General features: G+C 47.8%; 1 protein-coding gene across 1 annotated transcript in view; it reads left to right on the forward strand.

Moving 5' to 3' along the window:
* The window catches only part of WDR93 (WD repeat domain 93), an 11054-nt gene extending 3474 nt beyond the window's left edge, over positions 1-7580 (forward strand). The window contains exons 6-15 of the mRNA XM_029083740.1: positions 1195-1282; positions 1947-2130; positions 2307-2377; positions 2831-2917; positions 3239-3370; positions 3932-4148; positions 4855-4915; positions 5649-5805; positions 5921-6101; positions 7463-7580. Coding sequence (XP_028939573.1) covers positions 1195-1282; positions 1947-2130; positions 2307-2377; positions 2831-2917; positions 3239-3370; positions 3932-4148; positions 4855-4915; positions 5649-5805; positions 5921-6101; positions 7463-7580 — 1296 coding nt within the window. The remainder of the gene's footprint in view (positions 1-1194; positions 1283-1946; positions 2131-2306; positions 2378-2830; positions 2918-3238; positions 3371-3931; positions 4149-4854; positions 4916-5648; positions 5806-5920; positions 6102-7462) is intronic.
* Positions 7581-10787: the final 3207 nt, after the last annotated feature.

The following is a 10787-nucleotide window of genomic DNA, read 5'->3' on the forward strand; positions in this document are numbered from 1 at the left end:
TCTCTCAGCAGTATTGCCCCATCTCAGGAGGCCCTGTGTAAGGGTATTCCCACAGGGCTCCTCCCTTATGTTACTGGGGGAAGGTGAAGGAGCGGAGTGGAAGCTGGGCTTGATGCCTCCACTTGGGAGTCTAGTCCTAGCAGGACGTCTGATGTAGGTTTGTGTCTAAGATTATCTACAAGAGGAGCCCAGTGGGGTCACAGCTGAACCTGCCTGAGCAGGGCAGGATCTCTGCCTGTTGGCACTAACCACTGTCACCTCTGGTTCTTTGGCAGAAAAGTCTGGAGATGGTTCTGCAGGAATGGTAACTGGCCTCAATGAATGTCCTAAGCTGTTATGGGGAATTTTAAATGCTGAGTCAGTGCTTAACCCTCTCCTGCATCGCTTTCACCCACTAGATTTCACCTCTCAACACACAGGCACCTTCTGCCCAGCACCTCCAGCTAATTCTTTGTGATAAGTGCCTCATAACTCTTCCCTTTTCCTTCAGCAAAGACTTCCCTGGCTGTTTAAGGGGGAGCTGCTTCTCATCCCTGCCTTCAGGGCAAACATCCCCCTTAACTTAGCCAAGCCAAAAGCAAACACCCAGGCATTCCCTCTTTGCAAGTTCCTGCCTTTTCCTTCTCAGACATGGTTGATTATTTAGCCAGACCTTTTCTGTTTAGCCAAGTGTCAATGTGTGTGGGTGGGGTGGGGACACACTGGTGCTGGTCCCCTGCTAGGATTTTCTGTTCCCAGCCCAGCACATACGTGACATTCTCCAGTCCTGGGCTCTCTAAAGTAAAATTTGGTTCTTGTATTCAGCAGCACTATGCAACCTTTAGCCCTGCTTCTTTTTTTCTTCCCCCTCCTTTCTTTTTTTCCTGAGCCTTGCTGTGCCCCACCCAGGCCTGTGCCGCAACAAGAGTAATTCTGAGAGATTAGCAAAATCAGAAGTGAAGGTTATATAGTGCACAAAGACAGGAGGTGTTTGGGCAGGTCATCCTTTGTAATGTTGTTGAGAAAGTAGTGACCTCCCTCAAGCTTCTGTGTTTTGGTCTGAAGAATGAGCCTAAAACGAGTATCTCCTAGGCAGTGCCAGCCAACCTTTGCATGCACTTCCTTTGGGAAACAGTTGATTCCCATAAACAGGTGAAAACTTAGCAGCGTAGGGCACAACACAGTTCTCAGGCTGAGGTTTTTTTTCTGTTGCAGGAGTCTCCTGTGTCTGCAAACAAAGCTGATGCAAAGCTGACTCTCCCAGTGCTGCTGCTGAAAGTGAAGCCACCCAAACCCATTACAGGTCAGGACTGATTCTGTACTTGCAACCTGCAGCCTCCTTCAGGTAGCAAGGGAATCAGGGCCCTTAGGACTACAGAACAGGTCAGAAAGTTTCAGTAATGTGCTCCTTGGTCCCTTCCTGACCTGTCTTTGTAGTTCCATGTAATCCTGTAGTGGGAGTGGTGTCTTACCCAACCACTGCATGTGTCACCTTTGGGAGAACAAAATACTTCAGTGTGTCTCAAAGTGAATGTCATACACCCTTGGCTTCATTATCACCAGAGAGGGAGAAGGTTGTTTCCTAGATCCTAGCAACCTGACGGCACCCCTAGTTTGTCACTCTGAGTCCTGGATTTGTAGGAAAATGCTGAGGCTATGGGGAGGGAGCAGACCTTATGCTGGGACACTGTCAAGGAGAATGCCACAGGAAGGCGAGGTGAGCTGGGTCCTCAGGTGACATGCCTTAGTCCCTGCCTTCAAATAATGGAAAATGGGCTAGTAATATGGAAAGTCCCACAGAATATATTCTTAATGTTAAAATACTTCACCGGGAAGATGCAGTGTGTCCTTCTCAAGACAATACCACCCTGAAGGAGGGATGGTCAGAGTGCTCTGAGCACTCCATGGTGTCTGTTTTTCCAGGGACCATGGAGAAACAGACTTTTCCCTTTGTGTTCTCAATCCAGGAAGTAGTTTTAAAAGCCCTTTGGATGCCTTGAAGAAAGTGGATGAAGACAGCATGCTTGGCTTGGGGTACAATCACCTAATCAAGGAGTCCCAGTGGGAGCAGCAGGAAGCAATCTTCCGCAGCACTTTTCGGGAGTATCTGGAGGCTGAGGGTGAGAGAGAGATCAAGGAGGAGATTCCCAGGTGAGTGGGAGCACCAACCAGGATTTCAGTCCATGAGACTTCCTCAGTTTTAGCTTTGCCTCATTCATCCCAAGGCTTTAAGGCAGGGAGCTAGAGCCATTCCAGGTCTTGTTGCAGTGCTGCCGACTTACCAAAGCCCTTTCTTTTACATTTATTTTTTCCTTCCTTTTTTTCAGACATGCTACTTTTCATTTTCTCCTGCCTAGCCGGATCCTACCAGTGGGACCTGAAGTGAAAGTACAGCCAGGTAATCCAAATGGGCAAAAAGCTGTTAACCTGTGAAGCACGTCGTTGCATGACACTGAGCTCCGATTAGAGCTCGATGGCTCTGGCTTGGGTTCACTATGTAAATTCCATCTCCAAGGACATAAGCCTGGATGAAAATGTCAGCCCTAAGACTTATAAGTCAGTCTCTGGCATGGTGATCAAACAAACTTAGCTGCATAGTTTAAAAAAAAAAAAAAAACAGAAAAAACCCCCAAAACACAAAAAAAGATGAAGGGGCACATGGGCAAGATAAAAATAACAGACAAGGGGAGAGTTTGTTGTGATTTAGTTTTTGTGTGAGCAGTTTCTGTAAGTCCTGTAAGGGAAACCGAGAGAGCTCTAACGAGAGCTTTCTAATGCTGTTTTGGTGTCCTGGATTGTTCCTTTCTCTGTCCCAGTCTCCTCTCTTTTGTTGTCCCCTTCTCTGTACTAGATGTTCCAGCTGGCATCAGTGTGCACTGGGATGGAAGCCACAATCTCTGCTTGTACTCACTTAACTGTCCACTCAAGGAGAAAGTGGGTATGAAACTCTTGCTTTCTCTAGCAGAGTGGTCTGTGGGGAGTGGGAATATCCAGTGGCCAGTGGCTGTCATTCAGCCAGAGCTTCATGATTCAGGGAAATGAGGAATGGGGAGGAGAGCTGCCTCAGATCTTTTGGTTTTGGGTGGCATTTGGATTGTGAGGCTCCATGTTACACAGGCTGGCAGTATTTTTAGTGAAGCCACTCTGTCCAGAGACCACAGAATGGTGGATGTTTTATTGGGAAACTGGATGCTACTACCATGAGAGAGGATGCTCTGCACCTTCTTACAGTTGTCTCTTTTCACGTCCTTCTGTTAAGACCCTGATCCGAAACCTGATGTTGTGTGGCCATGTGCAGCTCCAATTGCATGCTCAGCTGTCAGTTCCTGCTCCAGGTACCTGGCACTGGCATGTGAAGATGCAACAATAACTATTTGGGATAAACACCTAGGTGAGATTTCCCTTTGGGACTGTGTTTTGGGATCACTGTGGATAAATTACTCCCTTCTCTAGGAGTTTGAGCCTCTGGCTTGGTGTGAACAAGGGACTGTCAGTGAGTTTACAAGCAAACCTGAAAATAGTTTGGACTCACTTGTTCATCATATGCTTGGCCAGAAGTTGCCAGTGCAGTGTGACTGCCCCAGCCCTTGCAGAACCATTCCCACCCACAGCAATGGAAGAGCTCTGAACTGTTGCAGCAAGGACCGTCTTGCCCTGAGGCTGTGAGACAGTGACAGTCCCTGCTTTGTCACTTCACCCTTGGGTCATCCTTGAGGCTGTTGTGGCTTCACATTCCAGGCTGCCATCAGTGCTAGTGTCATCCTGCCATGATGCAAGGATTCTCCTGGTAGAAGAAGATTCTTCTGCCATCAGGATTGTTCTGTTGGCTGCTCTCCCTCTGCAGGCCACAGTCCAAGCTAAGCTTTCATTGGATAAATTTCCTATTCCTTTTTCTTTGTAAACAGCTGTCTTGTGTTTTTTTTGTTGTTTTTTTCCCCCCCCGCCTCCTCAGGATACCCACTGTGTGTGATTGCTGTTCTAGAGGAACGTCTCATCCGTAGTATCCACTTCCTGCAAAGTTCTGCAGCTGCCAGCGATGAAACACCTTGTCCTGGTACAGATCCTGCCTGTCCCATTGTGCAGCTTCTAGTGCTATGTACAGACAGCTCTTTGTATTTGGTGAAAGCACCCAGGGACGGGAATTCCAGCCTCATGCTCCTGACAGACAGGTGAGGTAGACTCGGATAGACCTCACTCCAGCCAAAGCAACTATGTGGTATAGTGGTCAGGTCCAGCAGGAACCCCAGATTTCTGTGGGGTAGAGAACTTTCTCCTGCTTTTACCCAGCTAGTTCTGCCATGCTGCTGTCAGCAGCAAGCGTGGTTTTGCTAGGAGTTAGTTCCAGTTCTAAAATCCAATGGTTATGCCAGAATTAGGGATGTTTCTGGGTTCTTCTATATGTTAGAACACAAGGGCTTATAGCACTGCTCCAGGGCTGATGTTCAACTAGCTGGGTTACTGCCAGGTACCCAGGGGATCTTTTCCTTCTCTCTTCTGCCCTTGCCAGAGTAACTTCCCCCTGGGAGCCAGAATAAGCATTTCTCACCATCTTTCTGTTAATTTTTTGTTCATTTATCACCTTGGTTTGAGGAGAAGGCTCAGCTTTGGGGAAGCTGCTTCTCTGAAGGTGATGGTTTCATGCCTTCATGGCAGGAAGGGAATTTATATCTCCAATATAGTTCCTAGGCACATATGCACAGGGATGGGCCTCGGGGATCCTGCCCAGGAGGAGGCAGGCTTTGTCTCCACAGGGAAGGGGCTTGGCTGGAATTTTATGCCATCCTGTGTGCCCCAAACTGCCATTGTCACTATTACAGCCTTTCAGTACTTGCCTGGTACATGAAACAGTGGTGTAAGCCTGCGTCTGTTTTACAGGCCTGAAGATCCAAATCTTGCTGTCAGTGCCGTGGTGCCTGTCCTGGCATTCCCCAGTGCAGTGAGTATTATTGCCAGCTCTCTTAAGAACTGGGTGAGAATGCAGGTCCATCAGGGCTAGGATCCTGTTTCTAGTAATAGCTGTAACTAGGTGCCTAGAAGATAAAGAACAGGACAATCAGACATGGTGCTGCCCTCACATCCTTTCCCAGCCTCCAGCTATTTTTAGCACGGGGACTTCCTGCACCAGTTACAGGTCTGTCTGTAGCTGGTAACTCTAAGTATTTATGATCTTACTAAGTATTCCCTTGCACCCATGTCCTCTAATTGACCACTGAGGTGAGAGGCCTTCTGCATGTGGACAGGTCCAACTGCAAAGATGAGAGGGTTCAGCTATGAAGCTTCAGCCATCAGGGTCAAATATAAGAGGGCATCATGGTGAGAAGTTACAAGCACAAGTCCAGCCAAACCTTTTAAGTGGCCTCAGAAAGTTTTCAGGCCTGGGGAGAAAAGGACTAAAAGCTGCTCACCAGAGCCAGCCATGCAGAAGGCTGGATCTAGTTCATTTCTAACATGTCCTGCTGCCCTTTTCCAATCCCAACCTGCAGCAATTCCAGTCCAAGTTCCCTGCATGGGCTGTTCTTGATCTGCTCTGGCCCTATGACTACTGGGCAGGCAAAGAAAACAGTATCATAGTTGGGGATGTGAAATCCTGAATGTCATTCCGTGTCCTTTCCAGGAAATGCTTTTCACTTATTTTACATTTATTTCTAAGTGTCAACTTGTTGTTTCAGGCCTTGGTTTTCTCCTGGGATGGCACAGTGTCCCTTATGAACACTTCCACGTCACAGATTGTTTACTGCTTCAGTACTCCAGCTTCTCATGTTGTAGCATCCCCCTGGCAGCCAGTGTTCACAGTGGATAGTGGGAATTGGTGCTTGCTGCTTCGAGGTGGGTAGCACCCTGGATACATGGTCACTGGATGCATTCAGCTGTGCACTGATCCTTGGTAGTTCTTATTGGATGACTCCTGATGCAGTAGCTCACTGTTCTTGTTACTGTCTAGGAGATGAGCAGCAGCAGGCAGATGCATTGGCACAGAGCGGAGCCAGTCACAGCACCATCTTCATTTTTGACTTCAACTCCTACCCACTGAAGGAGGCTTTCCCAAAGGAAGCAGATTTGCCTCTGAAATCCTTGCAGAACCTTCCATGGCTTGAGAGATGTAACATTTTCTTACATGATAGGTAAGGTTCTCCTTCTGCCTGATAGGTAAGTGCACCTGCATTATTGTAAGCGGTGCTACTGCTCAGGATCATGCAAGGTCTCACCTTGGAGTTTCTGGGTTCCTCTGTGTGCTACGACAGATTTATGTCTGGGTAAAGTTGCTGTTCAGGTAGCTGGATTCCTGACAGCCACCCTGAACCCTTCCTCCTCTCCCTTCTGTCCTTCCTGGAACAATGTAACAGCTGTAAATCAGGATGCCTGGGGCAGGCTGAATGACATTCCAGGTGGAGAGAGCTTGCTGGTTCTAATGTGCTTTTGCTCAATAAAGATTGTGCAAGCTTGTCACAGAATATCACAGTAGAATCATAGAATGGTTTGGATTGGAAGGGACCTTAAAGATCATCCAGTTCCAACCCCCCCTGCCATCAGCAGGGACACCTTCCACTAGATCAGGTTGCTCAAAGCCTCATCCAGCCTGGCCTAAAACACTTCCAGGGAGGGGGCATCCCTGGAATATGATCCTCACTTAAGTGTCTGCCTCTTCCTTTTGACCCCATAGCCAGGCAGAGCAGGGATCTCTTTGTACCTTGCTCCTCCCCTCCATTCCTAGGTTCATTTGATGCTTAAATAGATTTGTGTTGGATGTTTCTCGGTCCGAGAAGCTCCCCAGCACCCTCCGGCCCAGGTTGCAGTCAGTTTAGCTGATGCATCGAGTTCATGCCGTCACTAGATGGCAATGTGGCATCTCTGATTGGGTGACCTCGAATTCTTTTGGGACCCTGGAGCCAGACCCGTGTCAATGATATCTTGTTTGCTCTTTTCACTGTGCCTTAATTCTCCAATTTGAAATGGAACAGGTGGGTGCAGGTATGACCTTACAGCACGTATTACCTGGTAGCCTCCCCTAATTCCTTGTCTTCAGGGTGACTCCTGTGGCATTGTCTGTCTAGTTAAGTGCAGGGAAGTTTCATCCTATGCTATCAGCTACCGGTTCTGTCCCTCCTTCTCATTAAGCTGGAGAGAAGACTCTTATCTGCCTTATTCCAGAAGAGGCTGGGGGAGTCATCCCTTCCAGGGATACCTTGCTCACTGGGTACTGAGAGCTCAAGCCATAGAAGAGCAGAGCAGAGAGAACTGCAGTGAGACCTGTGTCTGCAGAGGCTAATAGGCAAAGAGAAATATGGAGGTCATTGCTGTCAGGAGCAGTAAACTTGAGTGCTGAGCAACATGAGGTAATCACTGAGGTTTTTCAGACACAAGAAATCTGAATTTCTTAATTTGCAGTGAGCCCCAGGGACCCCTGGGGAGCCAGGCTGGGGTTGTCTGAGCACTGGGAGAATGGCAGGGACTGTTTTTAACTGCCCTTTTCTTCCCTTGTTAGGCAGAAGAGTCTGCTGGGGTGCAGGGAGCAATTGCCCGAGTACTGGAGTCGGCTGCAGGCACAAGCAGCTGCCATGGACCAGGAGAGACAGAATGTGAAGGGACAGAAGAAACCGTAGTCAGCCTTACATCCTGAGGGCCAGGCTCTGCACTAGCACAATCTGCAGACCCATGATCCAACACTGGTATTTTGACAGTGACTCTATTCAACTCTATCCTGCTGCTTTCCAACCTGGGGCAGTTTGTCATCTGAAATAGCTGTTTGCCTGCCACTGCTCAGCCTCAAGGATCTGTGCCCTGCCTCTCTCCTTACCTAACCCTCAGCCTGTTCCAGCAGGGTTCAGCCCTCCTCATCAGAGACAAACACTGCTGATGGAAGAGTCTGGAGGTAGGAAAGGCCTCTCACTGAGGCAGCAGACCCAGCATCTCTGTGGTTCAGCTAAATATTTGTGCTGGATCTCTGAGTCCTCACAGAGACCTGGAATGTCAGAGCAATACGTTATGTTGCAATGTCAGTCTTTAATAAAGCCTTTTTTCCAGTAGAAGTCTCTTACCCTTCACATGACTGGCATTTTGTCAGACTTGGATGTTCTGTCCTTGTATTGCTGGGTCTTACCTTCTCAATGTGTCTCATCTTCTGCTCTGACCCAGATGGGCAGACAGCAGCACCCTTGCACTTAGCAAGAGACGCGGTCTTTTCAAACCAGGCAGCAAATCAGCCATGAAGGTGGCACCCTCCAGAGCAGCAGTGACACTGCAGAATGTCTCAGACCTTACCCAGGCTGTTCCTCAGTCTAGTTGTTTCTTTTGACTTTGGAGTAGGCAGCTTTGGGATAAGACTACTTAGGAATTGCAGTCTGGACATGTGCAGACAAGCTCTCTGGGTTAAGGTCAGGCTAGAACTGGTGTTAAAGCCAAGTACTAATGTCAGTGAGGAGCAGGACAGAAGCTGGGGATGTTCAGAGAAGTCAGGGCTGTGCTGAGTCAAAGACAGGCCAGGAGCATGGCCAGCAGGTTGGTCAAAGGCCATAAAAAGATGAAGCACTCCTTCTATAGGCAGCACAGGACAAATGCAAAGCCAAGCACCTATGTATTTGTTTCTCACTCCAGAAATGTACTATGTTAGTAGTTTGCCCTTTATACTTGATAGACAGGGCAAAAAAAATCTGTGCAGGCTTTCCAGTCAGTCTTTCACTGGCTAGTGTTTTCAGGTCTGTAGTCCTGTGAGAGGCTGGCAGCATCTAGACATTAGCTGCAGAGTTTGATCACTCATTTGGGGGCTGACAGTGTAACTGCAATTTGCACAAGGCATCTTTGTTGCTCTTCAGGCAGTCAGGAGTCCTCTGGAACTTGGGGGGCTTTAGAGGAGGTGACCCCAAACATCCATTCTCGAGCATAGCAAACATATGCTTTCTTGAGTATAGAAACCATGAGGAAGCCTCAATCTTTTTATAACTGATTGTGCTTCCAAGATGACTGCCTAATCCACAAAGAATCTGACAAATCTGCCAGCAACCACTCCAATCTGTGCATGGGTGAGCTGTATTTTTTCCAGGTCTCCCACTCATGACTCCCCCAAAGGTTCAGCAAAGCATCAATGCAGGGTGCCAGGGATTCAGCACAGACTGAGCTATGTAGACACTCCCATGCTGTGGTCCTATTTCACATTTTAATAGCAAGTTGTCTTAGTTTGGATTGAATTTTGATGAGAGGTCTCAGCTCATCCTCTGGAAATAAAGTCAGCCAGTCTTTTGTGGAGGTAGGAAAGGAGAGAAGCATTCTGCTTGTTTCACAGTCTCAGATGCCTGGTTTTGCTCTGGAGAAGTCCAAGCTATTTGAATTAACCCCTCTGATTTGCTACCTTTGTGGAGGGCTTTGAGGGCTGTAGTAAAGCCTTTTGTGCTGTCATTTCCCACCTGCCACAGATTACAGCTTCACAGCTCATCTGATTGTTACGGATACTGATGCTGGGTTGTGGGAGCACTTGCCATCTGCTTCAGTGCAAAGTCAAGCGGGTCAGCTCAAACCACCATCAAGTGTCTGTTTAAACTGAGCCACCTGGTTCAGCACTGAAGTGAACAAGGAACAAGCCTTAATACTTTCTTCTGTTCTTGCTCTGGTGGCAGTAACAACTTCATTATTTTGTTTCTCTGGTAGGTTAAGAAACGGTGGACTTTCTACCATAACTGGGCACAAGGAATTCCTCAGGGCAGGAATTCCTATTCCTGCATTGCTTCCCGTGCTGCAGAGAGCCAGCACGAGTAATATGTGGCCCTTTGAAAAGCGCTGGGTCTAATTCTTGCTATTTGTGCAAATGCAAAGGCCTTGGGAATCTGTACCCTTAATGCTACCCCATTTGCTTTCCATCCAGAAGAGGAGCAGGGCTTGCCTAGCATCAGAAGAAGAGGCAGAACAGGATCTGCTAAACGGTTAGATGTACTGTGCAGTTTGTGTTTATTCATTTCAAGATGTGGTTGTTTGTTTGCAGTTTGAATTTGCTCTAAAACCCTAATCATGTGCTTGGCCAAGATAACCAGGAGCTGGCAGGCTCCACAGAGAAAGGAACACAACAAGGAGCTGCAGGAGGCTGATGAAGAGCCTTTGTTTTTACTCATGACCTTGGCAGGAGACCATTTGTTTCCCGCTTCTTCGAAGGGATACAGTAAAATTGATATGATCAGTGTGTTGACATGTTCATTGGTCATGGAGCTGTATGCTGAGCTCCACAGTACATTGTGGAGAGAACCAGAGGTACCTGATTGCTTATTCCAAAGACAATGCCCTTGCTAGGCATTCTTCCATTCCCAGTCACTCCATGAGCCCAAGGCAGCTGTAGGTCTGAGCCAATTTGAGCTATTCTGCTGCTTAAAACTATAAAAAGGCCTTGAGAGGTATCATAAATATCACCATCATGAGATGAAACTTAAGAGTTTTGGCTGGGCCAACTCCTATCTCAGTGCCAAGTTCAGTGAACCTGCTCTATAATAGGAGAAATTTGTCTCTGTATTTTAAAAAAGTGAAATACAATTAAAAAATTAGTTGGTGGATTGAGGATTGTGAGAAGGAGGAAGAGGAGCCCAGATCCACAGAGAGGCGCTCACGCAGCATCGTTCCAGCGGAGCCAGGTAACTGCCCAGCCTTGCGGGGATGGTTTCTGTGGGAGAGGAGGCTGTGCTTTAATCTCACTAAATTATCTGCTGTTCTCTGCCAGAAGCCAAATGTCATCTAACTTCTTTGCATACTTGCTTGTGCTGTGGAAGCAGAGGAAACCAGAGGCTGATCTGATAAGATTCCCCCACTCCTGAGGGCCTGCAAAGGTTCGGGCT

This window comes from Antrostomus carolinensis, unplaced genomic scaffold (assembly GCF_000700745.2).
Source record: "Antrostomus carolinensis isolate BGI_N321 unplaced genomic scaffold, ASM70074v2 scaffold55712, whole genome shotgun sequence".
NCBI classification, from domain to species: Eukaryota; Metazoa; Chordata; class Aves; order Caprimulgiformes; family Caprimulgidae; genus Antrostomus; species Antrostomus carolinensis.